The 23,784-nt window shown below is 42.5% G+C and overlaps 1 protein-coding gene across 3 annotated transcripts in view; it reads left to right on the forward strand.

The window, feature by feature from the left end:
• bahcc1b (BAH domain and coiled-coil containing 1b) overlaps positions 1-23,784 on the forward strand; it is an 84,890-nt gene that overhangs the window by 38,270 nt on the left and 22,836 nt on the right. For all 3 annotated transcript variants that reach the window (XM_079476390.1, XM_079476389.1, XM_079476391.1), the window contains exons 3-10: positions 5,772-5,948; positions 13,192-13,314; positions 13,404-15,371; positions 16,519-16,633; positions 16,993-17,183; positions 17,324-17,482; positions 20,972-21,168; positions 21,892-22,231. In XM_079476390.1, coding sequence (XP_079332516.1) covers positions 5,772-5,948; positions 13,192-13,314; positions 13,404-15,371; positions 16,519-16,633; positions 16,993-17,183; positions 17,324-17,482; positions 20,972-21,168; positions 21,892-22,231 — 3,270 coding nt within the window. The remainder of the gene's footprint in view (positions 1-5,771; positions 5,949-13,191; positions 13,315-13,403; positions 15,372-16,518; positions 16,634-16,992; positions 17,184-17,323; positions 17,483-20,971; positions 21,169-21,891; positions 22,232-23,784) is intronic.

Consider the following 23,784-nt stretch of genomic DNA (forward strand, 5'->3'; position numbering starts at 1 on the left):
CTGTTGGACTGTAGATCGTTGGGCCTTTGGTTTTCTTCTGTGTGATTCTTCGATTCTCTTTATCTTTTATTGAAATTTCTGCAAAAAGGGGGTGTGGCATCCATACACACGTTTGTCACAAATGGAAATGTCCAATCTTAAAAAAATATAATTCTAAACTGGGAATTTGCTGGCCTCTTTTACAAGACATTTTACAAAGTGACAATTTGAGATAAAATTCCTTAACAGCAGCTCATTTACAACAGCTTTTTAAGATTGTGTACTTATTTTTATTTACCGTATGTTTAACGTGTCAAGTTCCAAATTGTAAAAAGCAGTAGACATGTGTGGCATCTCTAGTAGATGTTAGGGTGTGAGGGGATTTGTGCTTCCTTTCAGAAAGTGCACTCTTAAAAATAATGGTGCTTAAAGGTTCTTACAAAGCGATGCCATTGAAGAACCAGTTTTGGTTCCACAAAGAACCATTCAACCAAAGGTTATTTAAAGAACAATCTCTTTCCTACATTTTTGTATAATCTGAAAATGAAATAAAGGTTCTTTATGGAACCAAAGGCTCTTCTGGGGCACCAAAGATTCTATTGAAGCATATTTTTTTATTCGGAATATGTGTAGCTGGTCTTCGTTGAATTCATTTCTGTCTTTATTGATTATATTAAATCACATATATGTGTTTATCCAGAACACATGACCTTCTGCAATGTCCACTTTCAGGCAATGGACACTCCCATATTTTCCCTATGATGATAATTGTAACTTAAATGTCATTTAGTCCTCAAAGCGATAGTTCTACACAATCTCATAGAAATTCTTAACTATTCTACAAGAGGACTGATTCCTATGAATTTGTACAATGAATTTGCTTTTTTATTGTCCATTTCTAGTAATTTTATGTTTTCGTAAAATCCACATTGTATACAAATGAGCCATTACGTGCCCCGTTTCATTTCCTTCCGGACACATTTGTCAAATTGTTTTGTAGAACATCCCGATTTTTTTTATTTTTGAGTATGTTGATGCTTTGCTTTTGCATACAATGAAAGTAAACGGTGACTGAGTAAGGGTGAATATGATAGCCGAATGTTCAATTTTGGGTGACATATCCCTTTAAGACTCAGTCTAGAACAGAAAAACAATTTGGGATGTGTTAAACTCTTCAGAAATCCAGGCTCATTATACACAGGCCACACTTGTAACACCTAGCCAAAAACCCTTCCAGCGGCACGCTGACGGATGTAATTTTAGAGCGCAACCAGGGGATAGACCTCCAGTGGGAGCAGTGTTATACGTTCAATGCCACGTTCATTTAAATCCTTCCTGTCTCTGCCGTTTCTGTGTGTTTGGAAACAGAAATGATTAATGACTAATGCTACTTTTACATGTGGATTACCCTAAATAGTCCCGTGTTGGTTTAGACTCACTGACACAGTGGAACAGGCCAAAACCGTGAGGCTTCGAAAATATCCTCTCGTACGGCAGAATCCCAAAAGGGCGTTTTTACTCTGACTCACGGCGCAGAGACGCAAAACAAACACGCAGTGAGAAAAGTGCGCTGTTTCTACAGCTCCCCCTTTTCCCTCCCAAAGGCTATTTATTATGACTAAGAGAGAAAATATTGGGGTTTTCTGCTCTTGGAGTGGCACATGTTTTGGGGGACAGCGAGACGTGGGGTTGTGCGAGAGCGTGGAACCCAGCTGTGTAAACAGTCTCAGACTCCCCTGCCGCACACACCTGGTCACACACACGTATGCGGTAACTGTTCCCCTGATGAAACTCCTAATATGAAGTCTCTCACGGCCATCCTGCACTCCCGCCATGATCTATGACATATTCCAGCTCTCGTGCTGATATCGTTGTAATGTGTGTTTGTGTGTGTGGGAACGCATGGTGTGATGAAATTTGTCATTTTTTCACATTGTAGTGAAGTCTGCTTACTGTTTGCTCATGTTCCTCACATACTGTATGTTGATGCAGCTGTGTAAATGGGATTAATATTTAGTAACTTTTGAGGTTTATTTAGAAAGAATGGTCGGCTGGATGTGCATCAGCGGACATGAAATATTGAAGATGAACAGCTATTTCGGGAAATGCTTTGCTAGGGACATTTGACCCTAAACATTTTGACCAATCAGATGAACGTATTCTAAACCATTCCTTCTTTTTTATAGTCGTAATTTTTTACCCTCATGTAGGTTCAGAATCAGTTTTTTGTCTGGGGAACACGAAAGAAGATATTTTGAGAAATGTCACAGTGGATTTGCGTCCATACACTGGAAGTCAATGGGGTGCGGTGTTGTTTGATTACCAACGTTCTTCAAAGTATCTTCTTTTGTGTTCTGCAGAAGAAAGAAAGGCATACAGGTTTGACATGTAGTGTGTAAATGCTGGTGAGTAAATGATGAAAGAATTTTAATTTTCGGTGAACTAACCCTTCACTGACTGGCCAAAGCAAACACACACACACACACACACACACACACACACCATGTTTCTCTCTATCTGTTCGTGTTACTGTTTCTTACGCGGCTGTGGCCGGAGGAGCACTTGTGTTATCTCTGTCTGTGGAACCGAGTACTCAGTGCTGGCAGACATAAACATCCTCCTGTGGAGAGAGAGAGAGAGAGCGATAGAGAGACATCTGTTCTAATGTACACACACAGACCCATTAGAACCCAGAGCTGTTCTTTGGTGCTGAAGGATTGCACTTCATTTGGACCTCTGGAAGACTGAACTTAAACACATAATCCAAACCTCTGACTTGACTTTCTTCCCCCTTAAACCCCTCTGTCTGTCTGTCTCTCTCTTTCATTCACATGCGTTCAGATGAAGTGCAGCGCTGGGGGACTCTCATCTGATGACAAGGCTGAACATGCACTTGTGCAATTGGCAGTTCAGTGAGAGTGTGTTTGCGCGCGTGTGGCAAACACACTTGGGACTCCCACTCTTCTGGATTCTCCCTTTTAATTCCTTAATTGGATTAATGACGCTCTGATCCTGGAACCGGGCGATTAGTATTCACATGACCCCGATTTCCTTAAGCGCTCGCACAAGAGTCAATCTCTCTCCCGTTCAGGCGTGTTTCCCGCCGCGGACGTAAATAAACACGTTCCCTTTGGGGATCCGACAGACGAGACCACATCATTCTTTATATCTCATGTAATGGCTTCATAGCGACCGGGCTTCCCGGGCTTCAGCATGTCGCCCCACGGCATGCACTAACCGCTAGCTTTCCTTGGCACCTGCGTGTCTTTTTGTGGGGATAGTCTCTAGACTTCCCGCCATCCTTTACTAACCTCATCCCTTCCTTCCAGGATCAACAGCGTTTCATTTCTCTAGCTGGTTTATTAGAGATGGTGGAGGAAGGGGGGCTCGGTAGGGTGAGCGCAGGCAATAATTTCACCCTTTGCAGCTGATGCTCGGCCCACCGGCGCGCTCGAGACGGAGGAAGAAAGAGAGAAAAAAGTCAATAAAGAAAAGCAAACAAGAGGAAACGTTTCATTAAAGGGAAGTTGGCGGAGGGCGTAGAGGAGGAGAGAGGGCTTTTATGTGCTTTTGAGGAGAAGGCTGTGTACGGCTGGGGATAGCAGCCAGACTTCTGACTTGCGGCGTAGTCTGGTTCACTTCGCAGCTCGTTTCGGCCAAGAACCACCCTCTTGGACTGTGAGAGAGCGCATGATGGGCATGTAAAGTGATCAACTGCGGTTCTCTGTTTCTAAGTACATCTGAATTTGGTGATTGCACAATAATAAACTGAATTAATGTGTGGAAATAGATGGAAACAGATGGAAACCAAAACAAGTGTATAGTTCTTTCTGTTGTCATGTGTCTAAAAAATCTTGTTGTTAATTTTATCTCTTGCTTATTTTCAGCTTTAATCCTCCTACCTTGTAGCATTACCTTGTAAACTAACGTTACTGTTTAGTGTGTTGACAAAATGTTTATATGGTCTCCTGCTTGTAAGTTGCTTTGGATAAAAGTGTCTGCCAAATGAATAAATGTAAATGTTTGTTCACTCGGAAATTAAAATGTATTTATCATTATTCATTTACCATCACTTATATAATTCCAAATCTGCTTGACTTTCTTCCTTCCGCAGAACACAAAAAATATATATTTTAAAGAACGTTCAAAACCACGTTGGTAACCAAACAACATTGGCCCCCATTGACTTTCATTGTATGGACAAAACAACCCCAACACATTTCTCAAAATATCTTCTTTCGTGTTTCACGGTCAACAGGAAAAAAATATTTTTGTGTGAACTACATCTTTAAAGCTAAAATGTGTAACTTTTCTTTCTGTGTCGCCATCTCTGTTTGAAACTAAAATACCGTTCCATGATAGAAGAAACTGGTCATAGCGCAAAATGCTACTTTTATCTGTCACTACAAGGGGAACGAGTGAGTGGATGAATGATGAAGTGTCTCGTTGGTTGTCATCCCAAGGAAACCAGAATCCGCCCAGGCACCGACGGCCTAACGTCTTTTCAAACCTGTAATTCTGCCATTTCTCAAAGTTTTTCCGCCCTCCTCAGTAGTTGGGGTTTCAGCCCGGGGCTCGAGTTGTGGCCTGGTGCTCTGTTTATCTTGTAAGAACAGTCATTTAGTAATTTCACACCCATAAACATATTCCTTAACCTCATCCTTTTCAACCACGTTAATTAACTTTTATCAGTTTAGGAAATGAAACCACACTCGCCTTCACCTCGATGTTTAATTGGCGGTTGTTTCAGGGACACAAGGGCAGGGTCTTTGTCGGGGGAGACACACAGGAAACCGCAGCCGCACGCACCGAAACTAACAACAGCGCGTGGTGTTTTTTTCAGCAGCAAAGAATTCACAGTGTGTTGTTAATCTTGTAAATTTTATTCAGATGGTACCTCGACATCTTGAGCGCAAATCGGTCTATTGAACTCTGTTTAATAGACGGATTTGATTATTCTATATGCTGTGTCGCACCACGTGCAAATAGTGTTTGGTGAATAGCTCATATTTAAATTATATTGACTGAAGTTTATTAAAGCCATTCCTCTGTAGCATTCAGGTTAATCAAATTTAATGGAGCGTTGCAAATTTGTTGTGTTTCTTTTGTTGGTTGGAAAACAATTGGTAAATGACGTGTGCAGATATTTAATGACGGTCCATATGTTTGTATGTACTTGTATGCACTGTGCATGCGTAATATTTATTAACTCTTGTCAGGTTGAATGTATATTAGCAGATTTTTTGTTTGTTTATTGAGGGCTATCCTCTTCTCCAAATCGAATCACTAAATGACTGTTTGGATGAGGGTGTATTAATACAGCCTGTGACTTATTCTCTTTTGTAGGTCTTGTTGCAATGTGTGTGTGTGGAGAGAGAGAGAGAAAGAAGGGTTGAGAGACTACACCAGAGCGATCACAGAGACTTAATTATGGAAGCCGTGTTTTAGAACAGGCTGCACACTTAGATGTTCAAAAACTTTTTTTTTCATGTTTCCATTTTTCATTCCCCCACTATTTTATTCTGTATCTCTCACATTCTATGTGTCTCATAATTCTGCTTTGATAATTCATTTAGTCTTTTCCCCTGCAATTGCACTATATTTCTGTCAAATTTTGTCGGAATCGTATTTTGAGATGTGATGACTGTGGGTTCAAACTCACAGGCGTTGACCAAACCGTTATTTGTTGCCTCTTTGGAATAGTTGACTGTTGTAATCCACTTAAAAATGCAATAATTTGGTAATTTTGATGAATTGTCCTTTTTTTAACCGAAGTGTTTTCTTTTCCTCAGGTAGTGGACTTATAGGGAACTCCTCTGCCTCCTTCATGGGTACATTTCTGGCCAGTAGTTTGGGTTCTCCTCCCTCCCACCCCACCGGACCCCCATCATCCCCCTCTTCTCCGCCCTATCGGACCGGACCCCATTCCACGGCCCCATCACAGATCTGGTTTCCCCACCCACATGAAGGTGAGTCATTTCATCCTGTTTTCATTGTTTTCATTCCTGTTTTCCCATGCACAGAAGGTCGGATGGATTAATCTTTTCCAGTGTTTTGGTCTAGACTGTGCCTTCATCTACACAATGTCATTTTCATTTTATATACCACCTTCCCAGCATCCTTTAAGTAACTTGTCACACCCAACATTCACATACGCACAACGCAATGTTCTTTGCAATATTGAGTTGCTGTGTTTTTCATATCTCCAGTCAAGTGCACATCAGTCACTCCACTGTTTACATTTCCCACATTTCTGGCTTTTATATACGAGTGTGATTGTGTTTTTCACCTTGTGTGCTTATATTTTAATCTATAGGCTGCACATAAATGTGTAATAGGATCTCAGAAGGTTTATAGATCTTCATATAAATGTTAACGTTCTAAGTGTGTGTGTCCAAGTCTATTCTTTCTAAATAGCTGAGCACTTGGTATCGGTATTTTCACAAGTGTCTGTATGTATGTGTGTGTGTGTGTGTGTATCGGTGCAGGTTAAGTGCTCTGTATCTGCGAAGCTCTTGGCAGCTGGCAAAATGGAACAGTAATTGTGGTTGGCAGTGAACACAGTGGTGTTACTGCTGGCACTGAGCTCTACTGTAACCGAATGATTGAACAAATCTGCGCGCGAGAGGCGGAGAGAGAGAGCGAAATACAGAGTTGACCTAGCGGATAACTCTACTGTGCTTTACATAAACCACCAATATTTCTGAAACAATAACAATAATCATAAAAATAACAAAAACAATAACAATAATATTAATAATAGAACGTGTCTATAATGATACAAATGGCCCTATCGTGATGATAAGAGCTCATTATCAAAATCAGTCTTTAATTGTGCTCAGCCCCCTCGAAGCAGCAGATTGGACGGCTCCGTTTCCCTCCAGCCATGTCCCCGCGCTCCCTGCCTCATTTGCATAAAAAGCGTGTCATCAAAACGAGCCATGCAATTACCCCGACCCTGTTCCCCGGGAGACGGTCCAGCTACCGATGATGTGACGCCCCACCTGACCCATTAGGCCGGGGGGTGAAGGGGGAGGACAGGAGAGAAAAGCTTGAGTTGATTGGATGCAGCAGGATCTCCTGTGTGGTCCGGAATAATTATTAATTCATATTTATTAACTTTATGAGGGTGGTGCGGTAATGTTGGCAATTTAGTAAATTACCTTAAAAACTAAAATCGTGGAATGTCATTGTGATGGGATATCACTGGGTAGTCTGACGTCGCGATGTGAGACCTCAGCGCATACATGCTCAACATTAGAAATCCTCTGTTTTTCGGGGGGATGATGTAGGGTTTCCTCAGCCATAGCCACGGGTCTCGTGACCCTTACGGTTAAACCCATCTGCAACGGTCTACTTCCTGCCCAGACAACTGACACTCACACACAGGGTGTGCATCTGTGTGTGTGTATTTTTGTGGGTACGTGCATGCGGTTTTAACTGGGAGATGCAGAGGGTTAGAAGCATCACCACAGGGAGGTGCTAGCTTCCGGAACCTGTCGAGCGTGTTGGTGTGTGTGTCCTCACTGCTGTTGGCCCCTCGGCTCCTCTTTTGGCTATGAACAGTTTGTGGTCAGGGACCGCTTTTCAGTGCCTGCTTTATCTCCCCCGGTCAGGTGTGTGTGTGTGTGTGTAAATGGGTGTTTGTAGTCATAGAAATAGGGCAACGATGAGCAGCATGCTGGCTTAGACTAACTGATAATTGCATCCAACCGCCCTATGAAAGACATGTCTGTCTGTGTATGTGAGAGAGATTTTGTGTTTTTCAAAGAAAAATAAATTAAGTTTAATGTTATTCCCCATGTTATACAAGAACGATAATGAACTACAGCTTGAATTCCAGTGCGTATCCCAAAAAAAGCTATCGTCTGGCTTTAGATAAAAGGCATTTGTAACTAAATGGAATTCTAATACCTGTCAATGTGTGTTAAGATTGTTTAATATAAATAAAGCTCTTTTTTGTCTTTCTGCAAATGATTTCCTGTAAAACTAGAGTTATGCTTTGGGTGACAAGTTGAAAGCAAACTGGACACCTGTTTTCCCATCTGTGTGAGCTCTCCAAGGAACATCAGGTTCTGATTGTGCCTGACCGGAGGATGCTCATGTTTATTCTCTCTCTCAATCTCTCTCCCTTTACATACACACTCTCGTACGCATTTGCGCACTCTAAATTCTCTAAACAAGTGTTGTGTGAGACATTAAGCACACAGCTGAGCGTTACGTCGGGTGTTAATGTAAAACGCCTGGAGCAGGTAGAACAGAAGTCAGTCTGCGAAGCCACTACAAGTTTATACTCCGAGTACGTGTTGGAGGTAGGTCTGCGCGCTCGGGCTCAGCGAGAGCTAGAGAGAGAGAGAGACATAAAGAGAGAGAGTTGGCTCAGAGCAACAGAGAGGGGATCACCTTTGAAGTCCCAGCTGGTGGAGGAAGCCAGGCTTGGGCTTGGCACGTTGCATGAAGTGACTATTAGTGTGTGTGTGTGTGTGTGTGTGGAGAGACTGTGTTTAGCCTGGGAAAAGACAAGGAGACAGTTTGTATATTTCATTATAAATGAGAGCGTAAGAGGAAAATAATTGGTTACAGTAGCTTGTGTACACCCGCTCAAATATATGTTCGTGCTCTCTCTCCTTCACACACACACATACACACTTTGTCCAAATTATTGTTTTTAGGGACTGAATCCAAGAAGCCCCAGTCGGCGAGCTGCCAGTTGGCCAAACTCCAGTGTCTGGAGCCCAGCCAACAAACAGATTTGCCATCCGACACATACTCTCTCTCTCTCTCTCTCTCTCTCATATGCATACGCTCTCGATCTTTCTTTTATCTCTCACTCCTTTAATACTCGACCCCTCTCCCCTTGATGTTCTAGACCACTCTTACTCAATATTACCTTTTCACCCCTCTTTATTCTTCACCTCAGTCTGGCCCCTTTTTCAAACCCTTCCTCGTTTGTTCCTTTGATGTATCTTACTTTCTCGTACTATTGATAATCGATAACTCATTATCTCTCATTATCTTTAACCATCTTTTTCCTTTATTTTTTACATACAACATATAATCTATATATATACACAGTATAATATATAAACTGCAAATGTTTCCTATGGTGTGACAAGCTAACAATGAATATAAATCTCTCTTATGCTTTTTATATTAGTGGTATAAATATTAATAGTAAATTATTACCAGTTTCTTTTGTACATTTTTGCTCTCACACCATAGGACACATGGTATACATATATATATATATATATATATATATATATATTTAACGCTCAATATTATAAAAATGCACGTGGGACTGATAGCACATTCTATATCACTGTTCCAAGTTGCTGCAATGCTATATTACTCGATGTTGAAATTATTATTTTGAATTATTATTTTGAATAAACATTCATTTTATTAACACAAGCGTCTTATATCGTATTGCTCTCGCAGGCATTTTATAAAAGCAATAAGGCACTCGAGGCCTTGCGTACAGTGATTTTTAGCGCAGATAAGGGGTGTTCTTTGGTGCGTAGCAAAGCAGCCTCTCATGGCTTATTGCTTTGTTCTTTTTTGCCGTCACGGTGGCCGCATTCTACTGCCGTTGATTCAGCACACCTCGCAATTAACAGAGCTGACAAGATCTCCTCCCTCTCTTCACCCTCTCTGTTCTGTTCTCTCCTCCCTCCGTCTCTGATTCATTCCGGCGCTTCGCTTCAATTAGAGAGTTATATGGGCATGTTTAATTCGCCTCTGTTTTCTTTTTATATTGTACTCCCATATTAATTTAAACTATAGCTTTGTGTTCTTTACTGGCATGACAAATTTGCAATTTTATTGCTAAAGCAGTGCACAATATGTACAATAAAAATGTCAATAGTGCAAATGTAGCAAATCAGGGGCTAACAAATAAACTATAAATAATAGCAGAGGGCCACGCAATTGAAAATAAATGATGTTATGTATTGTGATTACTGATATTGTGTTTATGTTATATTTATGATAAATAATTAAGTAAATATTTCAATGTTGGTATTGCACCTGTTTAACATTTTTGCCTTATGATCCACAATGGTTATAAATCTCTATTTATTCCTTACTTCATCACTTCTTCCCACTTATATTTTGGGTACGATTAATTACACCAAAATATAAAAAACAATAATAATTCAATATTTAATAATTCTTTCGTTAGTATATATTGCAATAATTGTTTTACTATACAGCACAACAATGTGACTGTATAGTATGTTATAAAGAATCAAATGTAACAAAATAATGAACCGACGTAAAGCCACAGATGCAAGCAAGAATATAATATGTTATTAAAACAGAGTGCGTTTCTCTCTCTCTCTGTGCGAGTCCATTGTCTTCCAGAAGGACGTGGGGCTACAGTGGGATTTGTACTATGTGTGTCATGCAAACTGGTCTGTAATCTGAGGTTGTATTGCGCCTTAATGTAAAGCTATATGATTGTGTCAGGGATTTACACCACAAAACTGCTTAAAGATCAGAGCCGTTAATATTAAAAATTACGCATTTGGCAGACAATTTTATCCAAAACATTGCATTATACTATACATTTGAATGTGCAATTCCAGGATCGAACCCACAACCATGCTCTAACCACTGAGCTTCAGGAAAGCTGTATTTACATATGGGTTAGAAAGAGAAAGATAGATAGTAATTAAATAAGTAATTTCTCACAGACGTAAGAAAAAATATCCTGCACAAAGCAAACATTGGTGTTAAGCTTTTGTGTTAATGTGTTTGTGTGTGATTGAATAGGTTGTCTATGTGGCTCCGTTTGGTCTTTCTTTCATTCCACACACACACGACAGCAGCTTCTCTTTGACTTTGTTTGGATGCAATCCAACATTCCCCACCTGTCCTCACTGCTTCTCAATCTTACTGAACAAAAACAGTGTCTTGGCTTCTTACCTCGAATCCAGTTTGATCTGACACTCTTAGACCTGTTGCTCTTTTACTTTTCATTTTGATAAATACAAATTTCATTCTGAATGTGAACTTAGAAGTTTTTGCTTTATCGCTTTGTGTGTTGGGTTGTTGTATGGGTCTCCAGGGTTCTCAGGGTGTTCTCAGTAAAATCTTGTGTTTCGTCCACCTTTTTTTCTGTGCTTTAACTGTTGGCATTTAAATTAATTGTGGAAGGAAGAGATTGCTTGACTTCTCTAGTCTCATCTCGTCTCCCTTCCTCTCACCTTGTCTCCTTTTGCTTCCTACCTCATGTTTTCTCCTCTTCTCTCTCCTTTTCTCTCACCTTACCTTACCTCATCTCTTCACGTCTGATTTCAACATCTTTCAATACCTTTTTCACCTCTCCACACACACACGAACACACGCACGCACGCACGCACGCACGCACGCACGCACGCACGCACGCACGCACGCACGCACGCACGCACGCACACACACACACACACACACACACACACACACACACACACTCACACACGTATGCATGTTTAGAAATGTGCTGACTTTGTTAATTCCTCTCTCGCTTGCCTTAGTGTGTGTTCACTGTGAATGCTTGCATCTTTTTGTGTCTGCATGCGCTGCACGAGTGTGTGCGTCGATGAAATTGGAACTTTGTGGCGGTAGGAAACAGGTGCAGCCAGAAGGCCTGATATTACACATCTGGACTCCCCTGTGATGTCACTGTCAGCAGGGTGCTCCACTGGTGTCAATTAGTAGGAGAGGCAGAGAGGGGGGAGATCTCCTTCCCTCATCCTTTGTCTCTCTCACCCTCTCGCTCGCTTTCTTTTTCAGACACACTCACACATGTACCTACGCAGACATTTACTGTCTGTCTCTCATAATCTGCTTCTCGAAATGATACGCTCTGTCGCTATCACACATTGCTCATGTGTTTTTTACATTAACCCTCTCGCTCCTTATTTATATCACGTAAAGATTCAGATTGTATCCTTTCTTAATTCTTAAAGTTCATAGAGAGTGTGTTTACTTAATTCCATCCTTTAAAGTGATAGTTCACCCAACAATCAAGATTCTGTGTTCACCCTCATGTTGTTGAAAGCCTGTATACCTATCTCTCTTCTGTGAAGCACAATAGAAGATATTTAGAAAAATGTCTAAGAGGTTTTGCGTCCATACAATGGGAATCTATGTGGTCCGATGTTGTTTGATTTACCATATTTCTAAATATCTTATTTTGTGTTCCGCAGAAGAACAAATTTAGACAGGTTTGGGTTGACATGGGGGGGGGATTTACAGTTTTGAGTGAACTATCCCTTTAAGTATATAAATAGTGGCCAAGCTTTAAGACCAGTGAAATATTTCAGTTAGGAATCTTGATAGTTAAGAAACCTGATGGAAGACACCAGCTCACTAGCATCCAAAAAACAAACACTAAGCCAGCATTGTTGTTACAAAGGAGCATTTGTGCATTTGAAGAAACATGTCCGTCTGTCACCATCCCCAGTTTTCCATTGTATTGTGTTAGGGCTAACAGAGGTCATGACAACATGTGTGTGTTTTGTATGCTTTTGGACAATAGTTCTGTTGAATGCTGAGGATGGGCATTATGGACTTCTGTTTTCTTTGGCCCCAGAGCGTTAAACTTTTAACTGCAACCAATTAAACAGTGTGCAAGGCAAGTAAATATCTTAACACAGGAACACACATTGGCTGAAGACACAAGAATCTTCTGGAAACTTGCTCACATACACACACCACAGATGGGTATAATAGCTGTGTGTTGTGCGCATCTTAAGAGCATGACCCTTGTCTGCCTAGCCATTGACCTCTGCTACTCTGTGGTTTGGTTTCAGTCATGTACTTAGTTTACAAAAAACCCACTTCAGCCTCGATTATTCCAGGACACAGTTGAATATCCTTGAAGATGCAAGCAGAGCGGACATTGATCCTTCCTTTGAACCCGCGGAGTGTGCATACATGACGCATGTACAGAACCTTAGTCAGCACTACTGAAATATACTAGAAAATAAACAGGAGTTAAAAAACTGTTGTTTAGTTGAGGTACTCATAAATCTCGAGTAAAGAACTGAACTTAGTTGTTTGTGCAGGGATTTCTGGGAAAGGTTGTGCCATGCTGTAGGGCTTCATGAGGGTGCATCCAGCCATAGCTCAGCAAAAGGCCAAAACTGTCACTTTCTTTTGTTACATTTGTTTATCCTGACAATGTTCCCCTCTCCCTTTCTATCCTCTCTCTCTCTCTCTCAGCCCCAGGGTATCCCCGCTTTTCAGGGAGTCTAGCCCCCACATTCCTCCCCATGAGTCCCCTGGATCACCATGGCAACAGTAGTGTACTCTATGGACAGCACCGATTCTACGACACTCAGAAAGGTGAGATGGTTAAACTACATGAAACAGTCAACATACAATACCTAAATCATCAAGCAGAATAACCTATATGTTTTTTTTCTTTTTTTAAGATTTATTTCTACGAAGTCTTCCTTCGCAGCCCCACCTTCTCTCTGCCAATCACAGCCTCCCACCCCTATCTCGAACTGCCCCCACCCACCCGCTAGATTCCTGCAGCCGAGAGAGGGAATCTGGGAGTTCAGCATCCCAGAAGAGCTCCAAAGAGACAGGTGTAGCAGAGCGAAGACTAGCACCTGGAGGAAAAGAGAAAGACAAGGGTAAACAAGATTCCAAGCAGGATCGCCAGCACCATGCTCCTCCACCAACTACCCTTCACCACCATCACCATCCGCATCAACATTCGGGACTAGAAGAAGACTTCAGGCACAAAAACGACCACAAGCACCTTAGCTCCTGCCTGCTTAGCACGAAAACCCAAAACCGTTCTGATCAAGGGTCGACAGCTAGGGGTTCCCTACCCAGTTGTGTGGGGCCGGGGGCCTCAGGTCTGGGAACTGGACGGCAACAAGGCGGAGATGGTAACTGTTGTAAGGAGGGGGTAAGTGGAGAGATGCGGATTAGTGAACCACCTTCAGACTGTCTTCGGCACAGTGCCATGCTGGGCCATGCCCACCCAGTACCCTACTCAATGCCCCCACCCCTGGGCCTAAGCTCTGCTGTGGGTGGGTCCTGGCTGCACCCAACTCATCCACACCATCACCATCCTCATCATCCCCATCCAGATCTCTTCTGCCCACCACCCCCTGCTCCACTAACCATGCCCACTGCTCAGGAAAAGAGGCTGGCTCACGGAGCAGGCAGGGACTCTGAGGTTACAGGGCCCACCTTTGTTCCCTCAGTGGGGCCATTGGGGGACAAAATTTGTGGACAGTTTCAGCAGGGAAACCCTCATTGTCGAGGTGTGGGAGGTGGGACTGGAGGAGGTACAGGGAAGGAAACCAAAACTCCAGAGAGGAATCGAGCAGTTCCTCCTGCGCCTCCCTTACAGCCGCCTCCAAGTAGCTGCCAAAGAAAATCCTCCCAAGAGCAACACGCATATGGCAAGGCAGACAAAGGCCCAGACTGGCCCCCGGGCCCTCATTCCCGCACACACGAGGTTCAGCACAGTCACAATCAGCATTCCCACTCGGCTCGTTCGTGTAACTTGGACAGCAGTGGCGAATCTGATGCCTTCCGGCCCTCTCTGCCACAAGGAACGAAGGGTGGCCACCAAACTAAGAGCAGCATATATGCCAGCACCCCACCTTTCCGGGACTGTTCCCACTCAGGTCCATCAAACAGAGCATCGTCTGAAAATAAAAATGGAGCTGAGACTGAGTGCACACTTCAGAGAAACGGTCAGAGAGTTGCTCGGATACGTCATCAGCAACACGGAAACAGGGCTAGCACTGGAGGACAGGGTTTGGAGCTGGAGACTAGCAACAGTGCAGAGAAGAGGAAGGTGGAAATGGAGACAGCTTTGCAGAGATACAGCGGGCATCAGACTGACACTCATCCCTCCTGGGGACACCAGGGGATTCGGTCGGATGAAGACTCTCCGGGTGCCAGCTCACGTACTTCTCAAGGGGAGCCTCATACGGCACCACAGGATGCCACTTTGGGCCCCCAAGGACCTGAAAGCAATGCCATGAGGAGCCTGATGAAGTACAGCACCCAGCAACCATTGCTATTCTCTCAAAAGAGCCCATTTGGTGGCCTGGGCTGCCTCAAGCAGAGGGCAGCAAGCGGAGAGAGAAGCGAGAGGAACGAGAGAAATGACAAAAGTGCAAACAGTTCGAGCTGTGCTCTACAGGAGGCGAAGCAGACCCTGCCCCCCAGGAGATCCTCATCATCTGGGGAGAGCGAGCGCTCAGAGCGGGTGGGTAAGGAATCAGGGGAGGCTCAGGGGGAGGGAGAGGTGCGGCAACCCCCTGTGGGGATAGCAGTGGCCGTTGCCAGGCAGAGAGAGCCCCCGTGCCGCCTGCCAGACGGGCATCCCACCCATAGCCACCACAACAGAGTGATGCCCAGCATGAAGGGTAAGCGACTACCAGCGGGAGGTTTGGTGTATGTGTGTGTACGCCACTGTGTGTTCCAACAAGCTATATATAGTTTGTGAGTTTACTGGAGATTATTGAAAAAACTTCTTGAAACTTAATCTGTTAAAGAATAGTCTGTGGTTATATAAATAATGCCGAATAAGATTCTTTTGGTTGTTATTCCAAATCATATAAACATCAAGACCAAGGTCTCTTTTGATGTTTTGAAGGCTTACACTCGCCAGATTGGGTGTTTTAGGTGTTACAGAGACTGCCAAGTTGCTCTTATATCTCTAGGCCATGATGTACAATATCTGTTCAGATGAGCATGTGCCAAGATTGCATTGAATGTTGGAGGACAATTAGCAACCACCTGTTTAAAACATTGATTTAATCTTGCTCAGTTGCAATACACCGGCTGTGTCCAGACCCTGAACGATTTAGCTTTCTCAGGTGTTATTCAGATGAATCTTAATTCAGTCTAAGACAAATTTCAATTCAATATTTCCATTACCCTTGTCTACTGATATTTCAACGTATGGTCGATTTAAGCCACAGAAAAAATTAAAAGCCCACTCCTTAATTATTATTTGTTATGTGAACTATTGACAACATTTCTGCCAAATAAAAATATTGTTTTTTATTTGCACAAAATTAAAACAGGAGAAATTGGTCAAAATAACAAAACGATAAAATGTTTGTAGATCTTACCCAATACTAATGTTTGACATGTATTATAGGATCAGTTTTAAAATGAATTTCATTGCATTCTTTCAGTCTTTCACATTTATGTCATTCCTGAGGTGTGTTTTTGTTGAAATTCAACAAACACTGGACTGGAATGGCCACAATAACATTCAGAAACGCTCGTGGGGTTTCTCAATTTCTTTCTGTGGCTATAGATGTCTTTTGCTGCATTTGATATCCTACCGTGTGTGTGGTTCGACAGTTGTTTGAAATAATAAAAAAGGGTTTTGCTTGAGCAGTAAGAAGCAGTATTCATTCGAAATATCCATTTTGGCACCGGAGTCATTAAATATTCATTTAGTTTTCTCTTAAGCACTCTTGTCCTTTTTGTAGATATTTAGACGTTTTTTTTTGTTGCATTTTTATATTGTGGTACTGACTTGGTTTGTGTTACATGTAGGTGTTGGACGCCCCATGTACCCGCTGGATCGGGAGGTGGATGAGGAAAGAAAAAGAATGTGTGAGGAACATCTTGGATTGCCTCCATTCGACAGAGAGAGAGATCTCCTCCTCAGGTCTGGCTTCTCACAGTGCTACTGTACATACAGTACACTACTATTACAATCTTTTCAAAGGATAAAAATAATAAAAGAGATATAGATTGTTTTAGAAAAGATCTCTAAAATCTATTACTTTGATTTGCTGTAGTATTCAAAATACATATTTTTCAAAAATTGAATTATCTTACCTATGCTATTCACATTAATTGTGTAACCGTAACTTATGACGTCATAAAAAAATTCACAATATTTAATATCACTTAACAGATCAGAACCAATTCCTGTTGACTGAGTCAACCTGCAGAGTTCACATGCTGCCTTGTTTTTCTAATACCTTAGAGTCAAATTTTGCCGTTTTTATTGCTTCATATCAGGGAACACAAAGACAGAGTTCAGTTTGCCAGGATCCACCCCTCCAGTAGCTGCCATGGAGATCTGACCTCACACCTTCTTGTGCCAGGCAGTAGCCAATTAGGCACTGAGCCATCTGCTCATGCCCACCCCGCCCATCATCACTGGATGCCTCGGACAGGAAGTCCCTCCCTTTGGATGGGACACTCCTATAGTATGCAAATGCCATCTGTATATTTACTGTTTCAATAGTGTTAGACTTGAACACACTTTATAGTCTTATTATATAGACAAACATTTGAAACTTAAGACAAAATCTTTGAACATTCAGGAGCATTTTTTGTCTCTGTTTAGGTCTCAGTCATGCAGCATTGCACCAGAACCTGACCCCAGGCTTTTCTGCCGCTATGCCCGGCCCCTTGCAGCCAGTCCTGCCTCTGCCTCAGGACCCTTCTGCTGCCCTAGTGGTACTGCCTTCTGAGCCAGCAGCACACCCTGCCACCCATCACTTTGGTACATTACACAACATAATGTGAATAATGCATGTGTTGTTTTTCCCAGGGTTTATGTTTCGGCACCCATAACACCCTGTTTACACCAGACGCGACATGACAAAAGACAATAGAACCCATTAGAACCCTTTATAATTTCACCTTTCGTCCTCACTGGATGCGACGCGACACAACAAACCCCATAAGAACAAGGATTTTATTGTGTTGCATCGCACCGCTCGCATCTGGTGTAGACAGGGTGTAAAGACTAATTCACACCAACTTTTGGTAAAAATATGTTTTGAAATGAATCAGAGCACTTTTATAAACTCCCTTAGATCAGTGTACAACATATTGTCAAACATTTTAGCCAAAAAAAATAAGTGATGATTATATTTTATTTAAGCTGCAATGCATTACTTTTCCCTCTATTGCCATCTCTATTTAAAGGAAAATTGCATGTAACTTTATGTAGTTGCATGGGTTGAACTAAAATTACATTTCTGATGAAATCGTACCTGACAGCTCAACTTATAAAGCATAACTATAAGCTTCTTGTTGTGAATTGTGCTAAGGTAAAGAGACAGTTTTAAACACTAATGTTTTATGAAAAAGCTAAATAATGTTTTTTTGTTCGTTTTAATAGAAAAATTGTTGATTGGAGCTTTTTTATTATAGATAATTGATATAATACATTTACATTTACGGATTTGTCCAAAGCGACTTTGCATTATACTATACATTTGTTTCTAAGAATGTTTAATCCCTGGGATCGAACCCATGACCTTGGCATTGCTAGCGCCATGCTCTAACCACTGAGACATAATTATTATTATTATTAACTAATTAATATACTTTGTTATTAATATTATGGAGAACAATTTTCCAGGTATCCAGACTTCCAAATAAGTTTTGTTAGGAGAAAATAGTTAATGAAAACTTCACACTTTTGGGTCATTTCGTCACAATGGGCTCAGTATGGAATGAGCCTTAACCTGAACTCACAGCAGCTCCAGTAACTAATCAGCGGTCGGTCAGTCCTGTTGTTCCCTTCTGGAATTCTACACTGAATTTCGTCCCCCTGGGTCTCATGTCCCTTCCCCCATCCCCGGTTCCATCTCATCCCCTCTCTGCCCTGTATCATTCTGTAATCATTATTGTGAAACGCTTCACTAAGCCAAGCAGGCATTTACAGCACATTGTAGAATGGACTTAATGGGAGCAGTTTCACAAGCGACCCTAATGCACACTCTGAATGCGCAAAGTGGAATTATTCAAACTGTTTAAACAAATTATCATTTCAAGTAGATAGCTTGCGTATTTGACTTTGAGTGTGTGCAGGGGGAGGGAGATAGATAAGCGAGCGTTAGAATTGGTGATGTAAAGGCACTGTGTGGGTGTGCGTTTCAGGGTCTGTTGGTTTAGATTAAATTTGTATGAATATGTTACTGTTTGCACAGCAGTAAAATTATTCCAGGTGGGCCTGAGGCGTTCGTCTCCATTGTAGCAATGCAGGGAGCCCGAGGAGTTGAGGGACACAGGAAAGAGTAACAATTTAAGGACACAATTTGTTATTTGGTTCTTTTGTTTGGTCGGTTGCTTAAAGTCAACATGAAATGTCCCCTTTGGCCCTTGTTTTATTTATGTAATATCTTATTTTAAGGTGAAGCAAGATATTTAGTGAGAAAAATACATAAGACTGTACATTATATTGTGGGAATCTATAAAGTTGTGAAATGTGAGGACTGGCGAGAATGCACATTTACCATGGAATGTTTACACGTTTTTCAACTGCCTAGGTGACTTTCGTAAAAAAGCACATTTGTTTCAGCGACGAAAACAAATTATCGCACTTTGATAGAGATAACAATGTTTTCTCTAGAAAAAAACTTGCACCGTTCAATTGTTCACAATACATTGGCACGTTAATACATTTGTCAACACTTTTATTCAGGCAACATACAATGGAAGCTATTTATTTGATCAATATGTGCATTCCTAGAGATTGAAAGCCATGACCTTGACGTTGCAAGCACGATCTACATGAGAACAATAGGAATCAAGGCTCAAGTTGTCCACATCATTCTGTGCTGTGTTGTCCATGCCATGCGAACAAAGTTAGAATTGAACTGCTATTATGTACTCTTTGAACTGTTGTATTGTGCCTTGCTGTGCTCATGAAATCTTTTCTGTACAGTTTGGCATTGCGCTTTGATTTGCTGTGCGTCTCTTTTACGCCATTCCACCACATTCCACTTAGCCGTGCCGCGCATCGTCGCACTGCTTTTCGATGTATTGTGCTGTCCTGTGCTGCGCGCCTCTGTTTGGCATTCCTCCTCCCCACGCTGGCTGTGAAATTTAATTAGCTCTCTGCTCCTTAGCATCACACTCCCCTTTCTGCAACAAAGAGGGGAAGTGCATCTACTGGATCCCTCCCTAGGGAAACATAACCCTGTCCCAGTAATCTTTCCCAAACAAAGGTCCTTGCCATACATCAGGGAAGGAGGGGCGGGGAATCGGCAGCATGCAAAACCCAATGGCTGAAAAAAACATATTGTGTTGAAATTTCTGTGGGCTGAGGCTCAAGGCTGAGACTAAGTGCTTTACACAGCTGCGCTTTATCCTTCTACACTCTCTCTCCCTTCAGCCTCCGCAAAACCCGGTGCGGCAAACACAGATAAAATCGCTGGAAAAAAGCGCGAAGACTTTGTGATTAGAATATTGGTCTATCCAAAAGTAACATGTAGTTATTTCACAGAGATCAGTCAGAAGACAAAGCACGATATACTGCATCTACATTAAGTGCCTTCAACAAAATTATGAATGTCTGGATGAGATTTTATTCAAGTATTGTGCATAATCAGTAAACATACCAAACAGATGCTGACAGCATGACCGAATTTCTCTCTTGATAAAACATCTGTGCACCCATCACCCTTATTAGTGCAATAATAACCCAACCAAACTATGGTGAGCCATTTGGGGATCGACCCCCTTGCCCACTCTCAGCAGGCTGTCAGGCAGGGCTTGTCAGAAAAGCCACATTCATGTGACATTTCGAGACAGCAGCGCTGAATCGCTCTGACTGGTACTGCGGCGCGCGCGAGCCAGAGATCAGGCGAGTGCGGCTGGTTAGCTCACTGGTGACCATCCATTTACGTTAATCCGCTGAGGTATGAATGAGCAAACAGTGAGTGCAAGTGACAGACGATGCAAAGAGGAGAAGGGGTTTGCATTCTCTGTCCGCCCGTAGGTTAGATGAGCTCTGCCTCTGTGGCGAAATGAGGAAGGGGATGTGGAAATGTGAGTATGGGAGTTTTTGCCCTGGGGATGGAGGATGACTTTTTGAAGAAAAGAGTGGAAGAAAAGAGAGACACAAAAGAACCTTATAGCCGTAAATCAATAGGCCTTCAGAACGATAAGTGCGACTCGCCTTAGGGCAAGAGAAAAAAACCTTTGTTCATACTTTTCTCTCACTCTCTTTCTCTTTCTCAACACTTTCTCTCTGTAGATGTAATGGAGCAGCAGGGATTGTGGCCCCCTGTTTATGGAGCCCGAGGGCCCGCCTCACACATGCAGCATCCCGCTGTCTACTCCCGCTCCCAGTTTCTACGGCAACAGGAACTCTACGCGCTGCAGCAGCATCAGCACCAGCAGCATCGTGCGGCGCAGGCTATGGAGCTGGCACACAGACACAGTCATTCACAGGTGACACCAAAGAGAAAACACTGCAATTACACTTGCACACACACACACACCATCAGCACATAGAGTTTAGATGCATTTCCTCACAGGCCGATTTCCCAATGGCTATTGCTCTTCCGCAGCCCAGTCTTTCAACAGTTCTACCCGGAGCACCCAGGGTTGTGAAAGGCCTGTTATTCCTGCTTTCAGAAATTCATAGCAGTTAAAGCACACGCAACTTTCACTTTTGAAGCGCATTTTGATGTCGGAAGTTTGAAAGAGCAGGTTCTCTGCAGATTTACGATTCAAGCTTTTATCCCAGCGCTTTTATACAGAGACACAGAGCCGAATGCAAGTGAACTGGAGATCATTAGCACCCATTGTACTGCATGTCAGGTGCTTGTCCTTACGCAACAGTGCTGGGAAACCTGAGACGGATGAATCTTAACTAGCTTCATGCTGCAGAAAGGTTACATTTTCAATATAAATGTATGTGAGAAAAGAAGGAACAATGTTAGTTGTGAATACCAAAATGTTAAAATCAATACCAGTGAAAATTTTAATTCTCTATAATTACCATAAAACACACCTTCATTTACTAAATTAACTTACAAAAAGAATGTAATCAATTTCACAGCATTGCTTTACATGTTTCATGTCATGATTCAAGTAAACAGCATTATTGTAGCATATATATGAAGTTCTTGTGCTTGTCTTTTACTAAATGAATTTCCTGTTTTCCTGCAGAGGAAACCTGAAGATCCCCCCATCGATTTGGTCGAAGGATCTTCTGAGGTCCGCACATCCAAGCCCACTAAGCCCGTCGGCCCCTCCACTAAACCTCCTCCCTCCTCTTCATCCCCGGGGGGCTGCGCCTCTCGTCTTTCACCCTGCTGTCGCTCACCCGCCCCACGGACCCACCTCAAGAGCACGCCCTGTCCCGAACCCAGCCCGGCCGTTGCTGCTCCTCGCTCCCCGGCGCTCAGCCCCCACGCTATCCCCCACCACCTGCCTAAACCTGCTGAATCCAAGGACAAGAGGGGAGAGGGCCAGCCCCCGCAGGACTACCCACAGTCCCTGGAGCCTGGTGAGAAAAAGTTGCACCGTTTGTGATTAGTCATTTAAGTTGCTTTTCTGTGTAGTGATGTTTATTTAGAGAATTATTCAGAGTATGAGATTGTGCATAGTGGAAATAAACCTTATAGAGTAGATAAAGTTCAGATGTCTGTGGTTTCTTATATGCTATGGAAAGCACGGGCAGGACTTTTTGACCAAAAAATTAAAATGTTGTCATTTACTCACCTTTGAGTTGTTCCAAATCTGTATACATTTCTTTGTTCTGATGAACACAGAGAAATATTTTTGGAAGAAGGCTTATTCCCATTGACTACCATAGTAGGAAAAATTACTCATTCTGTTGAACACTAAAGAAAATATTTTGAAGAATGTAGGAAAGAAATCAGTTCTGGGGCACTTTTGACTACCATTGTATTTTTTCCTACTGTGGTAGACAATGGGGTCCAAGAACTGTTTCGTCCAAATATCTTTTTGTTCAACCAAAGAAATTTGTACAGGTTGCTTAAGTAAATTGATCATCTTTTCCTGTAAAAATAAATCAAACATTCTTGAAATAAAGCAAAAACACTGATCAAGAGAATCATTTTTGCACTGAAACAACCAGAGAAGAAAAGACAGAATAGTGCTTTCTCTAAATGTCACCCCTCCCAATGCCCTCACATTTGAGTCTGCAAAACATCGACTATAGGACAGACGCTGGAACATTTCTTTCTCAAGGTTAGGGTCTTGCCACAACGCCTGGCTCCACAATCCCCTGGGGGAGAGGTAGTGAAGGAAAGATAGAGCGGCTGAAAAATCCCCTGGTCTGTGAGACTCAGGGCCAGTCAAAAGAAGAGCGAGATAGCAGACCACAGATAAGATACACTAAACCTTTGAAGGACTTTTTGCCCCTTTGATCACCAAAATCAGTCCATTAATGTGAATCGAAGCACAATCGTGTGATTTTGGCTTTGAGTTTGTATCTGTGCACAATTGTATCTATTTTGAAGCATTTGTATGTGCAAGAGATGCCTCAGGGAGCAGTGTGCTGTGAAAGAGGCAGACAGGGAACGGAAGGGAGGTCACGGAGACAGAAGACAGGGCCTCTCTCTTATCCTTCAGGGGTCCTTGAGTTCCGGCTGGCGGAGGGATATGTATTTATCTGGCGGATGGTCACCATTAATAACGTGTTGCGGAGGTGACAGGGCTAGCTCGGCAATCACACTCAGACACCACGCTGTCATCAATATACCCCGGATATCATGTAGACACACACGCTCTTTCTGTGAATGCGATTCACACACTCACTTTAAGACTAATTTATACACAAACATTCCTACGTGCAATCTTTCTCTCTCACTAGCGCGGCGCGCTGCATCTATAACAACTCGAACATAATTCAATATTCATAGAAAATTCGCTCATGCCTGCGTTATAGTCTTTATGGCGCCGGCTCCATTATGTGTGTGAGTTATACTAGATAAACGCAGCAAATGGTACACACTGTCGCTAATGCTTCTCTATAGAGAGTTTATATCACCACATGTCTGCACTTCAGCGGCAGGGGTCCGTGCCCCTTAACTG

This window comes from Barbatula barbatula, assembly GCF_947034865.1.
Source record: "Barbatula barbatula genome assembly, chromosome: 16".
NCBI lineage: Eukaryota > Metazoa > Chordata > Actinopteri > Cypriniformes > Nemacheilidae > Barbatula > Barbatula barbatula.